The 23,124-nt window shown below is 48.4% G+C and overlaps 1 protein-coding gene across 3 annotated transcripts in view; it reads left to right on the forward strand.

Moving 5' to 3' along the window:
• Nucleotides 1-23,124, forward strand: part of CPNE8 (copine 8) — a 2,424,038-nt gene that overhangs the window by 672,617 nt on the left and 1,728,297 nt on the right. For 2 of the 3 annotated variants that reach the window (XM_069629223.1, XM_069629224.1), the window contains one exon: nucleotides 201-304. In XM_069629223.1, the coding sequence (XP_069485324.1) occupies nucleotides 201-304 (104 nt within the window). Of the gene's footprint in view, nucleotides 1-198; nucleotides 322-23,124 lie in introns of those variants that run through there. The other variant, XM_069629225.1, reaches the window with a different exon arrangement.

Consider the following 23,124-nt stretch of genomic DNA (forward strand, 5'->3'; position numbering starts at 1 on the left):
CATGCTGCAATAGTAATATGGCCTTCAACCGAAGGATCAGGAAGAGGGGAACATACGCTGCCCCACGACAGGGATGATGCAGGCCAAATACATATGGCAACTACCCAGACTGGGCTGTCACTCTTGACACCAAAAGGGATTTTGTATACAGTTTGACTTCTTGTAATCAAATGCTTACATTTAATATATGTCTTTTGCAGTTTGGAAGAACTGAGGAGATTTCCAACACTTTGAATCCCGATTTTGTCAAAAAATTTGTAATGGACTACTTCTTTGAAGAAAGACAAAACCTTCGCTTTGATTTGTAAGTCTGCAAGCAACGTATGTATACACTTCTGGCACACATTTTCCTGCACACATACTGTGAGATCCATAATGATCTAGTTGCTTCTATGATACTTTTATCAATCCGTTGCTGTGTTACATTTGGTACCGTCTTTTAACAGATATTTGTATTTATTTTTTGTGTGCAATTGAGTGATTAATGAATTGTATAAAAATGGAAGGTTGTAATCGTGTTACTCGCTTTCCAACCCCATATCCCCATCCTCACATATTAACACGAGAAAGAGGAAGGAGTGAGCATGGGGAGGCGTAGGCTGACTAGCAGCCCATATTCACCTTCCAAAACTCGGCTCCCTTCCTAGATGCAAGTAAATAATGAAGGGATGGCTTTTGTAAGGAAAATTCCCTACACTAATGTTTAGGTTGTCGCAATTAATAAGTACTTCACCCAACAAATCTCTTTAACAAAGTTTTTAAGTCAAATGAAAGAAACCTGTTTCTGTACTAATAGATGCCAAACAGTTTACTCTTTGAGATTTTTTATAGTTGATGTAAAGTTACGGACATTGTGCACATAGCATCATCCCTTAAATAAATATTTTATGTAGATGGCATTTTATTACATGCACGTTCGATTAAAAACTGCCCAAGTGATTCATTGTGTCCATTACTTAAGACTGCAAACGCCCAACGTAAAAAAAAATCATCTTGATCCCAATGAACTAAGTAAGTTACGTACAATTTCGTACAATTACTCACCACTTGTCTTTTTTAGGCAAGATTGTGGAACATATGGTCTCAATTTAGCTTCAGCCGCATATGGGCAAACAGAAGTTATTTCAACCATACCAATATGTTGCAGCAATGCTCCAAGTGATCAACAGTGCTCACAAAAAGCTGGATGATGGAGATGCATGTTTGCATATTGTGATGCTGGAAATGCATCAGAGGGACAGGGCCTTTGTATCCTTGTCCTTTACTGCTTTTTATCGTGTGTTCTGGCATGTTTTCCGCACAGGAGTTCATGTGGGACTCCTGGCCGTGCAGCTCTCTCTTTTGGTTTGGTGTACAGACCCATGGGATACCCTTATGGCACCCATGGGTGGGGGTACAACCCTGTGCCCCTAGTGTATGTTTTTGGTCACCTGTGTGTGGCCCACAGGGCAGGGTATGGGCTGGTGGCAGCTCCATGCTGAATTTGACAGGTGCTCTGAGTATCCTCCATTTTGGGATACCCAGGCCCTGCCATTGGAATCAGTTGATTCCTGATAGGAAACAAGATGGCCCTGTGGCTTCTTGCTTTCTATTGCCTGTTACCTTGTTTTCCCAAAGTCCCTGGAAGCCCTGACTCTGTCCCTTCCCCCTGACCGGCTGTTGGGTGGAAGTTCCATGTATGGTGTTGTTGTGAAGTCCATGCCAGACTGGCTGGAGCCTTCCCAGTGACTGTATGTTATGGGTACACCCTGTGGGTGGGACCTGGGTGAATGGAGTGTGTGACAAATACGCATTCTGTGTTGTGGGTGTCTAGTATCTGGTGTTTGATGCAATGACTGAGACAGCCCTGCCCGAAACTGGTATGAATGCAGGGTGGAGTGTTGAATGGCTGGGTACTTGTCCCACTACACATAACTTGTTGTGAGTGTCTGGAGAGGAGTGAATGGCCTGAATACACTATGCACCTGATTGGATGCCTGCCTGCATGAATGCCCTTCTGACCGATTGGTTGCCTGAGTGTGACCCAGCAGAATGAATGGGAGATCAACTAGTATATCGGGGGGCCTCTGACTGCTAGAGTTCGTGTTCAGAAGCTGAAGAGTAACTGGAGTGAAACTGAAGCTTAACCTTGAAGCCCTGCTGGAAGAGAAGAATTGCTGTTGCTCTCCTTCACAATATGAAAGCTGCTGTGTCTCCAAGAACTGACCCAGAGAGGACCTGGTAAGGTGCCCTCATCCCGAGTTACGAGGGACCATCGTGCACCAGCTGATTTTTGCCAAAGCTTCCTGGTAGACAGACCTACGACAGGCTGCCGACCGGGGACGGGGACTGCCGCGGAATCCCAAAAAGAAGCGCCCAGACTGTTGTCCGCCACTGTCGACGACCGCTGTCGCCGACTGCAACTGCCATGCTCCTGTTTGCCTAAGAACTTAATTTGAGCCAAGGACGCTCTCGTCTGCATCGCTTTATCCCGCTGGAGAAGGCCCGAGCGTCAACGTGCCGAGGAGCATCCGCCGGTGGGTTTCCCGCCACCTAAAGACCACAGAGATGCCGACGACTCGACGCCCTTGCTGGGCCACAGTTCTTCATCTCTTTGCGGTCCAGAACTATCGTCACTGAGGTGCCCCGCACGCCTCTTCCTTGCAGGACGCCAACGCTCCGTCGTCGACGAGCACTGTTAGGAACGAAGCTGCCACTTCACTGCCATAGTTCACCCTGTTCTCCGTCGGACGTTCGACGACCCGTAGCTCCTGCCTTAAAGGGAGGGCACTCAAGAAGGGCAGTCGATTTCCCGTCGACAAACGCTACAATTCCAGGTACATTGGGGCTGTAGAACTATTGTAGAGGGAAATAAGACTCATAGAACAACACATGGACTGGGCTTGTGATACATCTTTGCTTTACAGGTTGCCCAGGTGGGAGGATCTCCACTCAGAATTGTGCCTAGGTGGTAGGGGCCAGTATTCTGCCAATTGTTCAACCATCTTGTTTTCCTTCCTCTCTCTACTGCTGATTTCCTTGTTATTGATCTGTGTGACATTTTGACAGTATAGTTGAGGCACTTTAATGAGATCTGATAAAACTTGTGGTACCACTTTAGAACTGTAGATATTTACCATTGTTGATTTTCTGAGCACAAAGTGAGTTATTGTGATAGTGTACATAACCTTGAATATTAATTATATAAAGATTGTGTTTTAACTAATACAGTGTGTGGACATTCCTTTGTGGGGGCTTGGGTCTATACCGTACTTAAGAACCAGCCTGCATCACCTCCTGAGAAGCTAGGCCTTGATTGCTCGACCACGATACCAATAATAGAAAATCTTGGCTGGGGTCCTCTGTTCCTCTCCTCTACCATATAGAGAGCAGAGTTACAGACACCCACCTCCAGTCTTTACACATATGTTGCTGGGCATCCTAGCATGATTTTGCAGTCAACCATGGGGCTCTTCTCTTAGTCAAGGAGACTCACCCAGCTCCCTGTGTGCCTCATACTGTGTGGGTAGTCCAAGCGGTCAGTCCCGTATTCTGTGATTTTTATACTTTACATTGGACTGGTAAATGGCAGCAGGATAAATATAATGATGACAGGCAATTGTGTATAATATTGCTGTGGGAGTTCATTAGTGGTAATACAAGTTTGTAAAAGGAGTTAAGGTTACTACCTCTAGACTCAACACTCAGTACAGAAGTAGTGATTCATACTAAGGCCAATACATTATAAATGTAACCTTACTCACACTAGACCTCTACTTCACTTAAATATGAGGTATGTGACAAAATCCCATTCATGAGGCTAGAAACCCTGGGAGCTGTGAGAACCCACCCTACTCTGTGATGCCAACTGCAGAGGAGGTACACAGAGGATTCTCCACGTCCTCTGCAGCATTCCCATTCCCAACCTCTATATGCAGAGCACTAGCATGATCCCATACAGCAATGAGAAAAGGAATGCAGACAAAACAAGATGAACCGCACCATTGCGGCTTCTGAGACCTGCTCACAATTGCGAAACTGTCCTTGGTGACAGAACGATGGGTGGGAGCGTATTCTGCAGATGGTACAGTGCACAATTTCCTAAGAGACGCCAATTTAGGAGATCACAAATATATGTAAGCAGCAGTCCAGAAAGAGCAACCAATCTCTTTCAGACTATAAGGAACTAAGGTGGAATAAGATGACCACCTTGATAAGGCCGGCTGACTGTAAGATTGTGAAACTTGATCTTAACCGAATCAGACGTCAGAGGTTTCTCATAGGTCAAACGAGGAGTCCATGACCACCATTTGACCAGTACAACTAGCAATACACATGTGTTCACAATCAAACACTCAGGATCCCAATTACGAGCAGAGCTGGAGTATAACCAGCGGTAGAGACTAGACCATTATGTGGGAGCTTGGAGATGTATTAGCTGTGCTGAGTTGAGTGGAGAGAAGGATAAGGGAAGGAATGTATTGGAGGATGCCCTGGTAAGCAGAGAGAAGGAAGGAGGAAGGCTATAGGAATATAAACCACTGCAGGACATTGCGGTCATTGTATCAAACATTGGTAAATAAATCCATTGTATACCATGCTGTTTCTTCTTCGTGCTCATGTTTTTATGTTTTATATATTAAGTTGTTCAATTGTACAGCGCTTTGGTGTAAAGTGCTTTATAAACCAATAAATACAAATACAAATATTTTACTAACTGAGGGTATAGCTGAGCCGGTGTCTGCTCTCTCTGTCGATTTATTTAATGATTTGTCTTTTTACTTTTTCATTGGAATGTTTTAATAGCCTTAATTTGGACGTGTTTTTGTTGCTTAATTCCTCTTCACAGAAATCAGAATAGGTTCTCCATTGCCATGGACAGATATTATCCTTTTTTGTTTGTAATGGGTGCTTCAAGTTCAAAATTCTTTCAACATCAAAAGTATTCTCTAGCAGGAATTGATTATGCTGATTCTCCTGTGTTAAGACATGGCATTCTTGCAAGTACCTGCGTGTTCTACTGTTATATTTTGTGCACTTATGATGTACAAGGGAGCCCTTAGGTAGTATCAGGAGAGAGAGGAGGGTAATACCAAGGAATAAGGCAGATGAAGGCAAAAGATGATTTTGAAAGAGGGATACAGAGAAGGAGGAGGTCATAAAAGCTAGAGGAGATGTGAAAAGTAAGGAAGATAGTGGTGAAATCTGAAGTCTTCATTAACAAACCATAAGTGCTAAAGGCTGTAGGGAGTCCTGAAGGGTTCAGTGCAAAACCAGTTGTAGCAAAGTTACGGTGCAGACAGGGAATGAGAGCTATTGAAATATAAAGCCTCCTGTATCTGGGAATAGAGAATCAAAGTGTAAAGACCCAAGCGAAGTAGACAGTTAAAGATAAGAGACATGACAGCCAGGAACAACAGTCCAGGTTTTGTTGTGACTGGAAAGCCCACCAATGGTCAAAAATAGAACTTGGATGTAATAAAGTGAGCGTGATTAAACAAGTCATAAAGTAGCATGGAGAAATATTCCAGAATCTGGTGGGAAATCCACAAAACCCACCAAGGAAAATCATCCTCTAGTGAAACCAGAGTTCAAGGGCACAGGATCATGAAAATAAAAGACTGGCACTAAAATCATAGGATTAGAAAGAAGCATGTGGTGAGCTCAAGATATATCTATCCCGGCAACAACCCAGAAAGGACCCAATATGGTAGCATGCATCACCACTAAAAACATTGCCTCAAGTTGCAAAGGCTATTATAGCGACTGCAGCCCAAAATCCAACCTGGGACAGTCACGGGGGCATCAGCTGTCAATAGGATGCCAAGCAACCAAATCTCCGGTGAGTCATCGTTCAACATTTTAAAGAGAATCCCTTCCTACCACAAAGTGTTCTAGAAGATTCCTCTCACTTGATTTGTTCTACTTGCACCCTCACATTCTTTTAAGGAGCAGCATCTGTGTTTAGATTTACCTTTAAAACAACCCCTGTTTTTTTAAAACTACCCCTGTATATGATGGCATTGCTAGACATCCCAATACCTGAGCCTCTGACTCCACGAGAAGGGGTACTTTCTGGAGCCTTTACCTTGTCGATAGAGGAGCGCACTGGCCTGTTCCTCCAAAAGGATGTCCTGGCCGAACTCCACGAGGTCTGGGAAAAACCTCTTTCCGGGCAACACCTAAAGAAGAAAATTGATGCTCGCTACAAGCTATACGTGTCTGAAGACATAGGGCCTCATTACGACCCTGGCGCTAATGGGTTAACAGCGCCGTAAAAGGCTGTGGCGCCGTTAACCCATTAGCGCCTGATTATGAGGTCCCTTTGCGGGACCCGAACCTTAACGGCTGGTCTACACCAGCCGTTAAAGTAGGGACCCGCAAAGGGACCTTGGTGCTAAGTACGGTACCGCAATTTGCGGTACCGTACTTAGCGCCTTCCCCATTCCCACAGAGCCCTATGAGGCGAAAATGGGAATGGGGAAGGGCCATGGTTCAATGGGGAATTACCGCCCTGCCAACCTTGGAATGGGGTGGTAATTCCCCATTGAACCATGGCGGACCCGTTACAACACCGGCACCAACCATGGTGCTAAAGCGCCATGGTTTAGCGCCAGTGTTGTAATGAGGAACATCGCCTTGTCTATATCCCCACTCCCCTCATCAACAGTGGTGGCAGCAGCTACGCTCCAGTCTAAGCCATCCTCTACATTCTCCACTGCAGCATCTCAGATCCTTTCCAAGGAGGACAAACTTCTTGACGTCATTGGGAAAAAGGTTTTTTCCAATTCAGCTCTTCAGCTGAGTCAGGCTAATGCCAAGCTTATCCTGGCGGCTGCTAATGTCAAGCTGTGGAAGGAGCTTGCCAAGTTTCAGGAATGTATTCCTCCTGATAGGCTCGAAGACTTTAAGGGTGGCTTTTCCAATGCCACAGTTCTGGCGCAGGACCTGCTGGAGGCTGCAGCCCATCATGTAGACACATCCGCCCTGGACCTGATAGTCGTATTAAACATCTCCCGCCAAGCGTGGCTGTATGCTACAAAGTTTTTGAAGGAAGTTTGGCACAAGGTGCTTGATCTTCCCTTCGAGGGTAAGGAATTACTCCACTCCTCCACTGATGAGGAACTCATCAAAACCAAGGCAAGCACTCAAACTGCTAAGTCATTGTCGGTCGTTGCCAAAATCCCAGCTAAGGCAGCTTATACTCCGAGGTCGGGGTCTCAAACAAGGTCCTTCTCTGGTTTCAGAGGTTTTCAGGACCGCTGTGCATGCCGGGCAAATGTTCCTGATGGTGTCCCTCGCCGCTAGCAGCAAAGGCAAGGTGGCCGGTTTTTCTCTCGGTCGACAGCCTCCTCTTCAGCAACGGTTGGTCTCTCCTCCGATAAACCATCTAAATGATGTTTTTCATCGGTCGCACAAGACTCAGTTGTGAGGACGAATTTTGTCTCATCTGCAGGTGTGGTAGACATCACAGAAGACCGATCGGTTTTGTCAGTTGCCTGGAGGGCCTTCTGCTTGCCCCTCCCCCCTACCCCACCATTTCACCCTCCTCTCCAGCAGACTGTGTTGCCCTCACTCAGAACCAAGGTACAGAAAATTCTAGACCTCAGAGCAGTGGAACCTGTTACCTTGTGGGAGCAAGGGGAAGGCTATTACTCAATCTGTTTGCAGTGCCCAACCAGGCTGGCCTGCGCACTATGCTTGAGCTCTCCAAGTTCAATCTCTTTCTACCCCAAGAGAAATTCAAGATGATTACGCCCTGCCAGATAAAGTCCTCTCTCCGGAAGGGCGATTGGCTCTGCGTGGTAGACCTTCAAGATGCCTACATTCCTATCCTGATCTGGAGCCTGCATCAAAAATATCCAGGGTTCTCTGTGGGAACTGAACACTTCCAGTTACTCCTACGTCCCGTCCCCTTTCCTCCATACTTATGGGACATCTCTCCGTCCTGTGGGACGGGACCGGAGCACTTTGTAAAAAGCATCAAATTTTTTTTTCCAAAAATGGGGCCTTCCTCTCTTTCTGCACGGAGCCCGGCACACTGCCGTAACCCCGCCCACCTTGGCTCCGCCCCACACATCGCCCATCAGTCCTTTTCTCCACTGGTTCGGGAGTGGACGCACTTGCATCCTCAGAAGATTTTCTTCCCTTTTTCCTCTCTGACTCTCGCTAGCGATCGTGTACTAGTCTGTGTATGTCGTTCAAACTATACTTTCCAGATCATGTTCATCATGTCACCGTCGTTTCGCGAGGGCGGTTCCCCATCCTCTTTGTTTAGAGTGCTTGGGTCCGGATCACCGTTGGGACTCCTGTTTTTACTGTGACTCCCTTTCGGTCCGGGCACTTCAACGTCGATTGGAGCAGTGGGAGGAGGTGTTCCGACGAACTCCTCCTTCACATTTTCAGGCGTTCATCGACGAGAAGAAAAAACGCCCGGTAAGTTCTTTACTTTTCAGAGCACCCCGGCTGGGGATACCTTTCCAGGTTCCTCTCGGGCCGGGTGGGGATCGCCCTGAGGTGCCCGTTGGGCCTAATAATTGTACCAGAGTTTTCTCCGAGGGTCTCCATAAGGGGCCTGTGGATACCGGAGCACGCTCCGAGGCCCCTCCTGTGGGGGCTGTTTTTAGACACAGTTCTACTGAGTCGTGGGGTACCGGAGCTCGCTCTGAGGCCTCTTTGTGGGCTCCCTCAAAAATAAGACCGGGGTGCGCCCCGAGGCCTTAGGTGGGCTTGCTGTTACCGAACGGATGTTCGAGGCCTGCGCAGACAAGGCTGTTACCGGGCCTGGGTCTGAGGTCCCTCGTCCAGAGGCTAAAGCTACCAACAGTTCTGAGAGGCCTAGCAAGGCCTTCTCGGTGAAAGCAGTTTCTCACTGTTCCCGCTCTTGTGGCGACACCAGACCTGTTGAGGGGGCAAAGAAGCAAAGTTCTTCTTTTACCGGCAATGCCGAGGTCCTTCCTTCGAAGGCTAATTTGGCGGTTGGTATGTGACAAAAACATTCCAGGCCTCACAGTACCGGCTCTGCCGAGGTCCCTTATGTTAAGGCTAAAGTTAAGACCCCTGATCCACCAACGGGGGGCCCTGCCTCACTTCCTCACATGCCGCAATTCCCCTCAGATGAGGACAAAATGGCGCCCATTCCCGCTACGACCGCAGCAGCCATTTTGGGTGCTACCCCTACAACTACGCCATCGGCCTCAGGTGTAGGACTTGGTCGCTTGGCTGAAAATAAAGTCTCTTGTGCGCATCCTTATCGGCCAGTTTATGACTGGAACGCTCGGATGCCTCTTCCGCACAATGTTTCGTTGCATGCAGGGTCGGCACCGTTGATTTATGTGGATACGTCGGTGGAGGGGCCAGTGTGGCACCCTTCCCCGTTACGTCCCTGGATTTGTCCACCTCATGAGAGGCCTCCTCAGGTTCCGAAACAGTCTCTGGAGGATGCTTATGCGTACCGACCCAATGAGGGAGTATTTCAAGGGGCTTTTTAGGGAGATATGTCCTCCCGCGCCTCTGGCTCCACCTGTTCCTCCGGTGGTTCCGCCGGCGCCTCCCTTGCCTACGGTGCCTTCCCCCACTCTTCCGCCTTTGACCCCATCGTCCCCTGTGGACAAAGCAGTGCCTGACATGATTCAGCAGGATCCTGATCTGTCGGATGACGCGCAAGGCAATCAGGACAGCGAGGACCTTCCCTGCTCTATCAGAGCTTTTCATGACTGGGTACTGGACATGATGAACTTCTTAGATGTTCCAGTGCCCACAGCACCCGCTCCGCAGGAGGGCATGCTTTCTGTGGCGTTCACCCTGTCTCCCTTGGAGCGTACCGGCCTGTTCTTGCAGAAGGACGTTCTGGCCTAGGTCCGCAGAGTCTGGGAAAAGCCACACTCTGGACTTTTTGTCAATAAGAAAATTGACGCGAGATACAGGCTGCATTCTTCGGAAGAGGTGGCCCTGTCGTCTTGTCCGCCCCCCCTCTACAGTAGTGGCTGCGGCCACTTTGCAGTCCAGACCTGCAGCATCCTCTTCCACAACGGCTACTCAGTTTCTGGGAAAGGAGGACAAGCCCCTCGACTCCCACGGGAGGAAAATCTTCGCCAACTCGGCCTTGCAGCTCAGACAGGCCAGCGCTGAATTGATATTAGCGGGAGCTAACATGCAGATGTGGAAAGGTCTGCCAGAGTTTGAGGAGTTTATCCCGGTCGAGAAGCTGGAAGACTTTAAAGGAGGCCTATCCGACGCCAGGGTCTTGGCCCAGGATCTCCTGGAGGCTGCGGCTCATCACGTAGACACCTCAGCTCGGGGCCTTATGCTAGGGGTTGATACCTTACGGCAGGCGTGGCTGCATGCAACTAAATTCTCAAAAGAAGTGCAGGACAAAGTGTTGGACCTTCCGTTCGATGGGAAGGAGCTCTTTCATTCTACAACAGATGTAGAGCTCACCAAGACGAAGGATAGCACTCAGACAGCTAAGTCCTTGTCTGTCCTGGTTAAGGCTCCTTTCAAAACCCAGAGACCGTTGTCGCAAAGTCGACCTTCCTCTGGCTTTAGGGGCTTCCTCGACCGCAAATCTCACAGAGTGGATACCCCTGCGGGGAACAACCGCCATAGACAACAACGGACACGGTTTTTCTCCCGCTCCTCAGCCTCCTCCTCAGGTTCAGGTGGCACCGCCACCGATAAACCTACTAAATGAGGGTTTTCCGCGCTCAAACGAGACCCCGGTGGGAGGACACATTGCGTCTCATTGGGAGGCGTGGCAGACCATCACAGAAGACAGATGGGTCTCGTCAGTCGCTCGAGCGGGCTTCAGCTCACCCCTACCCCCTACCCCACCCCTCAACCCTCCTTTTCAGCGGTCGGGCTCGCCCTCCCTCAAAGCCGAAGTTCAGAAACTTCTGGACCTCAGAGCTGTGGAACCCGTTCCCCTTGGGGAGCGAGGGGACGGCTTCTACTCCCGGCTGTTTACGGTGCCCAAACCCAACCAGGCTGGCCTGCACACCATCCTAGACCTTTCCCAGTTCAATATTTTCCTACCCCAAGAGAAATTCAAGATGATCACGCACAGCCAGATACGGTCCTCCTTGCAGATGGGCGATTGGCTCAGCGTCGTGGATCTTCAGGATGCGTACATGCATATCCTGATTTGGAACCTACACAGGAGATATCTCCGCTTCTCTTTGGGAGAGGAGCACTTCCAGTTTTGAGTGCTTTCTTTTGCCCTCAGCTTGGCGCCGCGTGTCTTCACGAAGATGATGTCGGTGATTGAGGCCTATCTTCGTCTCCAGGGTATCCATGTGTATCCATATTTGGACAACTGGCTCTTACGCAGCCCTTGTCTGCTGGCAGCAGCGGGAAATCTCCAGTCTCTCCTTCAGCTCCTGTTCCATCTTGGGCTCTCAGTGAACTGGACGGTCTCGCAGGACCTGATTTTCCTGGGTTTCCGCTGGAACACGATCGACTGCAGAGTGTACCTGACCAGGGACAGAATGGCGGATCTGTTAGCCACGTGTCAGATGTTTGCGCAGTCGGAGAGCATGTCGGCCTGTTGGTTCCAGAGGCTTCTGGGCATCATGGCCTTGTGTGTTCTGGCTCTTCCTCTTGCTCGTCTCAAGATGAGACGGACCCAGATGGCTCTTCGGAGTTCTTGGCGTCAGGCTGTGGACCCGTATTCCAAGCTGATAATGATTCCGGCTTCCATGAGAGTGGACCTGGAATGGTGGTCATCTCTCAGCAACCTGTCGGTGGGTGCAGGGTTTCAGGACCCAGCTCTGATGGTGACGATCACGACGGACTCCTCCCTCCTGGGCTGGGGTGCGACCTTAGATCTTCTTCAGGTTTCTGACCTCTGGTCGCCTCAGGACAAGCTTCTTCACATAAATCATCTGGAGCTTCTGGCGATCTTCCTAGTACTCAGGGCGTTCAGACTGATCATTGCCAACAAGGTGGTCCGCATACGCACGGACAATGTGGTGTCGATGTATTACATCAACAAGCAAGGGGGAACGAAATCTCCCCCCCCTCGTGGACCTGTCCATCAGATATGGGAGTGGGCCGTGCTTCATGGGGTCTGGCTGCTTGCAGTGCACATCCCGGGCCAGCTGAATGTCACAGCGGATGCCCTCAGCCGGCGGACAGTGGTCAGCTACGAGTGGGAGTTGAAGGCGGAGGTCCTCTCATGGATCTTCTTGCGTTGGGGCACACCGGAGGTGGATCTCTTCGCTACGGCGGTGAACAAGAAGCTTCCTCGGTATGCCTCCAGAGGGGGGCTGGGAGCCTCCTATCTGGGGGATGCTCTCGAGATTCCATGGCACAACATGAGAGCTTATGCCTTCCTGCCTCTGCCTCTAGTCCATCGAGCAAAATGGAAACTGAAGATTTCTGTAAACTGCTCCCTTCTACTCATAGCCCCCTGGTGGCCGGCTAGGTTTTGGTTCTCAGAACTTGAACACCTGTTGGTGTATCCGGCGATCAGGTTACCAGTGACCCCCGATCTTCTTCATCAAGTCTTTAGAGCATCTTAACTTGTCTACGGATAACATGCGTATTATCCAAGCAGCCAGGATACCACTGACCAGATCCCAATACAGGAGTAAGTGGCTCAGGTTCTGTCATTGGTGTTTGGAAAAGCAGTTGGACCCAAGGGTGGCTACGATTGACACTGTGCTGTCCTTCATGTCCTCCCTAGCAGAGTCGGGTGTTCACGTTCTGTCATGCAGAACTTAACTTTCAGCGGTCTCCGCTTATCTTTCTAGAGACCAATGTTCCTACTCTCTGAGTAACCCAGTGGTTAAGAGGCATTTTGCAGGCTTGACATGCCCCTCCAGTTCGTAGTCCGCACCCGCCGTGGGACCTAAATGTAGGCCTGACGGCACTGTGCCCTAAGCCTTTTGAACCAATGGTCACAGTGGACCTCAAGTACCTATCCTGGAAAGTGTCTTTTCTGGTCGCCGTTACGTCAGCGAGGCGGGTGAGTGAGCGCCAGGCCTTGTCAGTGGCGCATCCCTTCTTGGTCTTTCACAAGGAAAAGGTAGTCCTACGGACAAACCCTGCCTTTCTACCGAAGGTGGTAACTGAATTCCATCTGAATCAGTCGATCTCCCTTCCGGTCTTTTTTCCGAACCCTACCTCAGAGGCAGAAAGGGTTCTGCACTGTCTTGATGTCAGAAGGGCTCTTAAGTTCTACCTTGACAGGACTTCCGAGTTTAGGAGTTATTCTCAACTTTTTGTGACTTTCGGTAACCCTCAAGGTAAGCAGGCATCTAAGGCGACTATTTCTCAGTGGATCGCCGCCTGCATTACAGAGTCTTTCACCGTCCAAGGGCTGAAACCTCCTAAGGGTATTCATGCACACCTGGTGCGGGACAAGGCAGCTTCGGTTGCTTTTCAGAAGTATGTCCCCTGGGAGTCCATCGCTAGGGCAGCTACTTGGGCCTCCCCATCCGCTTTTTGTAAGCATTATTGTTTTGACATGAGCTCGAGAGCTGATGCTCAGTTTGGTCAGGCTGTGCTGAAGAACCTTTTTCAATAAGGGGTATTTCCATCCACCCGTAGTTCCAGTTAGGAGTGCTTTGGAATATCCCATAAGTATGGAGGAAAGGGGACGGGACGTAGGAGTATAACCAGGTTGCTCACCGTAGTGACCACCTTACTCCTAGTCCATAGTCCCCTTTCCTCCATACACCCGCCCGCCGTCCCCTCTAATAAGGTTCCTCTGTTATTGCTAATAGGTCTCTGACCTGGCGATAGAAAAGGACTGATGGGCGGGGCGGAGCCAAGGTGGGCGGGGTTACGGCCGCATGCCGGGCACCACGCAGAAAGAGAGGAAGGACAGATTTTTGAAAAACAAAATTTGGAGGCTTTTTACAAAGTGCTCCGGTCTCGTCCCACAGGACGCAGAGATGTCCCATAGGTATGGAGGAATGGGGACTATGGACTAGGAGTAAGGTGGTCACTACGGTGAGTAACCTGGTTAATCTTGTGCTTCCGTTTGGTCACAGCTCGGCAATGCGTGTCTTTACGATGATGTTGTCACTCATTGCAGCATTTCTCAGACTACGGGGACTTCATGTATAGCCATACTTGGACGATTGGCTCCTATGCAGTCCTTGCCCAGAAGCAGCTATGGGCAATCTTCAGTCACTCTTTCAGCTCCTGTTCCATCTTGGACTGTCAGTGAACAGGCCGTAAATCATCGATGATGGTCGCTGAAGACCTGATCTTTTTGGGTTTCTGTTGGGATACCGTCTATACCAGAGTAGAAGCCCACATGTCGGCCTGGTGGTTCCAGAGGCTCCTGGGCCTCATGCCCTCTTGCATGTTAACTCTACCTCTTGCACACCTGAACATGAGGTGCACTAAGCTTGCTCTTTAGAGCTGCTGGTCCCAGGCTGCGGATCCAGACTCCAAGATGATTCCAATTGCATCCTGCATGACTGCGGATCTTGAATAGTGGTAGTCTGCCAGCAAGCTTTCAGTGGGGACCTCCTTCCAGGAGCCCTGCCCACAAGTAACGGTTACTACAGACTCCTCCCTTCTGTGGTTGGGAGTGCTACTACACCATCCTACTAAAGGAGGCCGAAGGGGAAAGAGACATAGACCACAAAGTGGCCCCTTCAAAAGGGTAAAAACCTTTAGTCTACAAACAAAAAGGGCTTTGTGGTATTGGAAAATTCATTATACCGGAAGGATGTACACATTTTTCGCCTTACTCAAGGTATTTAATCAGTATCAACAAATCAATGTTTTTTTTTAGAAAAATACAAATTTTAATATTTATACAACATGGTTAAAATCTTGACATTCATTATCATTAATATATCAATATCCAGGAGATAGTTCAGAACAGAACACAATGGCTTTTAATGATTCTCTATTAGGGTGGCTTGTGCTGTGTGATTACTCACTAATCTTCCCTCGTTATACAAGCACTCTTCAACTCTCACACCTTTCATACCGTTCACAACATACCAGAGTTCATAAAAAACATACACATAAAAAGCATAGTTGCATGCCCAACATGTTTCTTTCCATAACATTAGGTGTCTTTGGTTTTTTGGAAATTCATCAGGGGCTTATGTTCTGTACATCACTCCTACGTATTCAAAACTAGGCAACCTGAATGTTGATTGTTCTTGCTCTGGTTTAGATTTGACGCCCAAGTCAACAATTCTTGCGTGATTTATTCGTAATGCAAATGTGGAAATCCTTCCCTATAACAAAAACAAAACTTGGAATATCAGTTCACCATCTGTTTAGAGTATACTTCTCAATAAATCTAGCTCTGTCCAAATTCGTTAATTGAGTTTAAATTGGATTGTGAGTGAGAATCATCATTTATCTCACCATACTTTTCGTTCCAAAAATTAACATTCTCTTCTGTACTACACTTTTTTCTCACAATTTAACACCAGTGCATAAAGGGCTAATATTGGTCAGATTTTTAAGCTGCACGGAGGCAGGAGGTGTCTTTATCTGAACGGTAAGAACACTATTCATCAAAGTTATATAAGGCCATTTAATACTGATCTATATTCTGTTAGGTTATATACTGGTCAGTAAGGCACTATTAGACTAATGGTGTGGTTCCTTACCCTCTTCGCCCAGACTTCTGTCCCGGGATGGGTTATTGTGGCAGTCCCTCGTGGGTGTTTGGCTCTAAGGTGCACCTTTGTTACTTCATGGTAGTGGCCAGCTGGTAAAAGAATAAGACCAAAATAAGCCACAGTTTAGAGGAATCATTTTGTAGTTTGTTATAAGAAGGCTAAACATCAGTGTTGTATGATGGTATACTATGGTTGTAGTGTCTCAGTTATCTTACCAGAGTAATCAATTGGGCTGATCTCACGATTTTCCTTTCTTGTTTTTTTTTCTCGTGAAATAGGCTCTCTTAGGTCATTGTGTAGCGTTTGCATATGACCAATTTCGATGCGCGTGTTGGAACACTCTGTTGTGTGTTCACTCTTATTGGCGTTGGATTTACTTCGCCTTGATGCCTCGTAGCCTAAAGGAGCATGGAGGCAAAGAAAATCGTGTCTTTAATTGGTCTATTTCTTTTTTTGTTTTACGGTCCTATTTTGAGAAGCTTGTTTTAGCTGAAACCAGATACAACCGTGCATTTATCCCCGGAAGTTGTTAGACACTTGGTTGATAGTTTGAAAAAGGCAGCCCTTGTCACAGGAGTTGTAAAGTTTCAATCGTCTACAGAAAAACTAGCAGAAGTGGAACAGACCAAAGCAACATGTTACTATTGGTCTCGCAGACTGGTGATGCTACTAAGTTATGTTTTTCATTGAGTAAAAGGCTCTTACCGGTACTCCGTGTAACCCAGTCTTTCACAGCACATCCGGCGGTCCACTTTTCTCTTCCGGGCGTCTGTACGGCATGCATCATCGTGTTCCTCTTTTTACGCATGACATGGTCCTTTCCTCAATCCCTATTGGCTATGGGCAATTCCCTTGTTTCGTGGATGTTTGTCCTCTCATTTTTCATTGGTAGTTTTCCATGTTTGCCGTTATGGGCCCTAACGCCAGATTTTGGTTTTCACTATGTCGGTGACGTAAATGTCCCGGCTCCAAGTCCCTCTTGTACCCAGGGTGGGAAAAAAGACATGATGCCAACTTGTGGGGCCGATCATTGCCTTTCGTTGTGGGACAGCAAAAGCGGAGGTAAGGAAAAATAAAGATAAGTGAAAAGAATACTGCTCAGGGTAGCGAGAGAAGCCACAAGAAAACTCAGTATCAGAGATGCCCAAAATGGAGTTCCATGTTTGTAAGCAATCACAGCAGATTTCGAGAACCGTAAGTATATATTCCTAATCATCAAGTACTTCAGTAAGTGCTTCCTGGTTTGATGAAGCAGGTGTTTAGCCTTAATGTTGCCATATTACCTAATTGATTTTGTCATTTAGCCCTGTTTGCACACTTTTAGTAAAAAAAATTAACTCCTGTTCTTTTTTTATTAGTAAAGTGTTATCCTTGTTGCTGTCTGTTCCCGATTTGAGTTTGTATACAATGGACCATCTGGGGTCCCCCACACTATGTATAGACTCGATCCAATGGTCTACTAACGGAGCATTGGCTATATGGTTTTTAGCAGCTCTTATGTTCACTTATCTGTATCTTGATTTTTCTGCCTGTTTTCCCGATGTATATTTTGCCACAGAGGCACCAAATAGCGTAAATAACCATCTGAGAATGATAGTTTGTGAGGGTCTTTTGTTTCCATGGAGTTTGTAAGCCTAGGTCAATAGAGGTACTTCTCTTCGTGGAGGAGCAACAGGAGCATTGGCCACATGGATAATGTCCCACCAACTCTGGGAGTCCCCATTGTTGGGGTAGTGTTTTCTGTCTCGTTGGTTTGAGACTTACATCGTTGCCGTTGATGTGATCTTTAACATTTTCTGCTTCTCTTGAAGGCGATAATGGGTCTCGGTACGGGCTGGTCACCTTTTTCCATAATGTGCCAATTTCTCCCAATGATTTTCTTTATGGTGTTTGACATATTACTGTATGTGTTTACAAACACAACGCGTTCTGTTTTGGCCTTCTCTGCTCTCTGTTCCTTAAACTCAAGGAGTGCTTCTCTATTGTTATGGCTGGCTCTTTTCAGAGCGTTTGTCGTCACTTTTGTGGGATAGCATCTTTGGGTTAGGCGTTGCTGCATTTTAATGGCTTCCTCCTTAAAGTCTGTTTTTCTGGTGCTGTTGCTTTTCAGCCTTAAAAATTGGCCTAGCCGGGAGGTTGGCGCGCACACATGCCTGGGGTGGAAGCTGATATAGTGGAACATTTCAATTCTGTCTGTGGGTTTGTTAAAATGTTTCACATATCATTTTCTATTGGCTGGATTGACTATGATCGTAATATCCAAGAACGAAAGTGCTGTTGTACTGTGATTCGCTGTAAATTTCAAAAATAGATCTTGTGTATTAATCCATTGGAAGACGTTTTCTAATTCTGTGGCTGTTCCTTTCTAAATGAAGAAAATGTTGTCTATATATCGTCTCCATATTTTTATGTTGTTTACAAATGGGTTGTTCTGGTTTGTTATTTTGGAGGTCTCAAACATTTCCATGTATAGGTTAACTACACTGGGGGCCAGTGTAGCCCCCATAGCGTTTCCTTGGATCTGCTTAATGAACTTGCCATTGAATTGGAAATAACTTTCCATAAGGGCCACCTCTGCGCACCATATAATGAATGAAATTGGAGTCGACTTCACTGTGTGATCTTGGAGAAGTTTTTCCTCAAGCATGTCTAGCGATGCTCACTGGGGTATGCTTGTATACAGTGCTATTACATCTAGCCCTATTAAGATTTCTGATGTGGGGTCAAATTCCATACCTTCCACTTCCGAGATCATTTGAGTTGTATCTAGAACATGAGATGCCATTTTCCGTAATGGTTGAAAAAATGTATCCGCGAAGGACAGGGGGCGCTGCTGCGCAACAAGATGGCCGCTTGAGTGAGGAGCTCCTCTCCGGCATGAATACTGATTGAATTATCCCCTGTTTCCAGATTGCATCGAACCTCGTAACCTACCCGTGCTGTTCCCGGAGAACATCCTGACCTTTCAGGCGAAATCCCGACTGAAATCGGACTTCCCAAGCCTGGGAACCCTGGTGGACCTTGAGGACATGGGCCCGTGCCGCTTCGCAGCTCCACAAGAATCTGCGAGGACGCCGCGGCTCCCTCTTACGTCGGGCCTCACAGTGGGCGGAGCGGGACCGGCGGACTGCGGCCATGATACTTCCCGCCACACGTTCTCTTGGCATACTGTGTCCTGCCCGGCATAGGGCGCCCTGCAACGTCCCTCCCACGGTGGAAGGTGCTCGCGGCGGTGCCTCCTGGACCCTCGTTACTGCGCCCCGTGCCTCCCCGGAGCCCGGCTACTGGCTTCCGGGCCCTTCGGCGGATCTTCGCGGCAGCCCCGGGTTGTGTCCCGGGCAGCGGCCCAGCGGCCTGGATTGGACGGTCCCGACCCCGTTCCTCGTTCCCGAGGTGAGAGCTGCGTGGGACTGGGCTGGCATGGCGGCTGGGCATGGGGCACGTGTGGGGCTCTCTGACCCGAATCAAACATATCCTGGGGCTGCCCCCTGACGGACACAGCCGGTGTCCCCCCGGGTCACCCTGTGCTCCCATTCATCTGGCTCGCAGCTTCTACCATCACATTACACTGTGAAAATTCACGCCTGTCCGCTCTGGCGGTCATTGCCCCGCTTACGCCACGGAGCACGCCATCTTCAAACAATCGCCGTTTCGGGCGCACTGGGATCCCTGCGGGCCTTGCGCTCTCCTGAGCCATCCTCCACCATACTTTAACACGCAGCCCTCTCATCCCACCAGGTCCAGGCCGTTTCTCCACCTCCACAATGCCTGGAAAAAGCGCGGGCAAATCCAGGAAGACGGGACCAATGGACTCCTTTACTAGCTCACAATCATCTCCTGAACGCCCGGACCCTCAATCTCCGGCCTCACCCCTAAATGCAGAAGATACGAAATTTGATCACCTGCTGACAACAGTTCAAAATGGATTCCCGGCCATTAATGTCAAACTTGACGACATTGTCTCCATGATAGGCTCCCTAAAAACTCGCCTAGACAAGGAAAGTGCCATAATCACAGAGGCTGAAAGCAGAATTGGCACGAATGAGGACTCTACTCGGCAAAACACCCAGGACATCGCACTCCTTAGAGGGGAAATTAATAAACTCTGCGATAAATGCGACGATTTGGAATCCCGATCCAGACGGAACAACATCTGCATAGTTGGCCTCTCGGAGACCTTCTGCAAAGGCCCAATGGAGTCCCGAATCGAAGACCTTTTGAAATCTATCCTCGGGGAGGAGGCACTCTCACCCCAGTTCCTCGTCAAGCGGGCACATCGATCCCTCGCTCCGCCACCCAGACCAGGGGCTCCTCCCCGCACGGTGATTGCCAAACTGTTGAACTACAGGGACAGGGACGCCATCCTCAGACTGGCAAGAGAGAAAGGACCCCTTAGGTTTGGTAACGACAACATCCATGTATACCCGGTGTTAGGCAGAAACCTGTGCAGTTCCCTTAGGGAACACTGCAAAAGATTTAAGACTACAGGTGTTGGCAGTAAACCCACTTGGCAGCAGTCTGCATCACCCAGATTTACCTGGTAGCTGTGGCTGAGCAGTCAGACTTCCCTCAAGAAGAGTTAGACAGTATGCAAAGTATACACAATAGGTACCCAGATACAATAATACAAGCAAACACTAACCAGAGCTTTGGTATCAAAGTATATAATTATTTATTTAAAAACACATGGTTTGAAACACTCCAGCACTCTTGTTGTAAAATATTCTAAACACAGTTACTATTGTAATATATACACCCTTTTTTCCTTATCAGATAAGTCACAGTAAAACACCACTTATTTTCATAGAGAGGTGAGCGCTTAACTAGATGGCACTCCAATAAGTTTGTGAGAAAGGGAGGGAAAAAGACAGAATATGGAAAGGTACACCACTCTAAGGTTCAGGAACAATGTTAGCAAGGCAGAAGAGCAAATGTCACTGGTGAGCCAAAGTGCAAAGGCTGGGCCCACTCTTAGAGAGAGCAGAGCACAAATGCGCCCAAGATCACGCAGTTACACTAGGTTTTGCAAGTCTTGCAGAGGGTTCAAAAATAGTTTAGAGAGGCTTAGGAAAGTTTAGCCAGGGTGTCCCAGGCTAACCCAGGTTCGAAAGCCGGGGGCTAAATCTACCCCGTACAGTCGGTAGCAAGGGAAGCCAGGCGGGACACGGTACCTTAAGTGGGAAGGATCCTCCAGCGGTGGCAGTTGTTCCTGGTAGTGGGTGCAAGTTGCGTCGTCGTCCAGGGGAAGAGAAGATCTCGACTTGGAGGAAAGATGAAGGTCGTTGCACTACCAGGGAAGAAACCAGCCGTGGAGTTTTCCGGTTAAAGGTGGTACCTTTGTTTCGCGGTCGTGGTAAAACGTGGTATCCCGGTTGCCGGGGTGCTTGGCACAGGCAAGGCGGCCACGAGGTACGTTGGGAAGGCGAAAAGACGGTGAAACTGGTTATCCCCACCAGTCAAAGGAAGGAGACTCTCCGGCGGGAGATCTCCTCTGTCGTTTGGAAAAGTGGTGAGACAGTCCAGCAGGGCTCCACCGGTGGTGGTGTCGTGGCAGGTCGGCTCAGCTTCTCCCTCGTCGGATTCTTAGGTCCTGTGGCGACTTCTGAAGTTCCAGTCCCCAAAGCCCTGCTTTTATGCAGAAAACCCCCATTCACTCAGCCTAGCTGTCACTCAAACATGCTAAGTGGTGAGCCGGCCGGCTCACCACTTAGGCCAATCAGGACGGAGTGCGACTTGAGTTGCCTAGGCAACTCAGTCCAGGGTGCCTAAATCCCCCTCCACCCCTCCTAAGTACCCCAGACAGAGTGGCACCACTTTGGAGGGCTTCTGTGGAGAAGCCCGCCAAAAAGTGGAACAAAGGTCTCGACTTGGGTTGGAGTCACAGAAGAGAACACAAACGCCATTTTAGAATCAAGTTTTGGCAAAAAATACCAACCGGAGAATTAATATTAATTAAATAAACCAGCGGTATGTTCGAGGCTACCGTAAATAATTAAATAAAGATAGTGGCCTAAAACAATGGGAAATCACATAGGAAAATATTTGCGGTTGAATATAAAAAGTAGTATCCACTGCCACCAGCCAAAACTCGATCAAGGGGACGGAGACGTGCCCCCTCGACTAACAGACCCTGGGGCAATTGAATTTCCCCAGCCAGTACGTCCACAATATGATGGTTTGTACTGGTTCTGTTCAGAATTTAAGACTAGTAAAGTCAATGGTGACTTTACATGCCCTGGGAGACAGTAGTCAGTCCTAGGGTATGGAGTCTATACTGGGGGGTCACTATGACACCCCTGTGTCACTGTGCTGAGGGTGCTGTGTAACACACATCACAAAAACACATGAAGCCCTATGGAGTAAAAGACCCCATAGCCCATTAAACACATCTAGATTCAAAGAAACACACTCAAATCATGCCCAAGAGTGAGGGTAAAAGAGTCTCTCTTGGCAGGAGAAAAAAATAAACCCCAAAAATCCAGCAAAGCTGCTGGGGGACTCACTAGGTTAGGAAATTCAGCCTAAACAGAGAATTCTCCCTAACACCCAGACTTCTCCGCAGAGGTCCAGACTTAAAGATGATCCTACGAAACTGTCAAGCGTCAGCTACGTTTGAGACAGGTCCCCTATGCCCTTCTCTTTCCAGCGAAACTTCGTATACAACATGCTAAGAGCACACTTTTTCGAATCTCCTGCCACAGCTTTGGCCTACATGGAAGCCTCGATACCCCTCCCGCCCGGGAGACAGGAACTTGACCAGAACGACTTGCAACAACCTGTATAACCTGATTTCCTACCCATTGATCCCAGCCGCAGTCAGGACTAGTCTATGCTGGACACTATGAATGCTGGAAACAGGATGCAGCAGGGTGAACTCCCCTGCCCTCCATCCTTTAACAATGCCGGATGAGATGCGCCCAACCTCGAAGCAGTTGCTGCACTCGTCCCCTTCTTTGGGAACATCCGCAAGTTAGTTAAAAGGGTTCATCATCAAGTTTGGCACAATGGTGTGGGAGGGGGTCGGTACGGGCAACAGGGGCGTTTTACTGTTCGAACACTACGTTATTGCTGCAGGCAGCCCCTGTTGGGCACCAGGCACAATGTTCAGTTGGCTTAACCATTGGTAAAATTGCACTCACGGTTTCACTTGCTGTCCTCCACTATGAGAAAATCCACTTTCCCACGCTCTTATATGACACACGGAAATGGCGCAGAAAACTAATACACTCGGGGGGCTTAAACTAAAACTGCTCACCTGGAATATCCAGGGGTTAAACAACAGGGCGAAAGCCAGCAAAGTAGGCGCTTACATTTACAGACACCACCCACATATCGCTATGCTCCAAGAGACTCATGCATTAAAATCCACCAACGAAAGTATCCTGCGACAGTGGGGAAAAAATAGGTATTACAGGGACACAGAGGCGTCATCACGCTAATACACCCCTCACTAGGGTTGTCCACCGAGAAAAGTATAATTGATCCACAGGGCAGATATGTTGTGGTCTGGGGTACCGTGGCTGGCAGAAAATGTATATTGGTC

Source organism: Ambystoma mexicanum, chromosome 12, assembly GCF_040938575.1.
Source record: "Ambystoma mexicanum isolate Mex_15411 chromosome 12, UKY_AmexF1_1, whole genome shotgun sequence".
NCBI lineage: Eukaryota > Metazoa > Chordata > Amphibia > Caudata > Ambystomatidae > Ambystoma > Ambystoma mexicanum.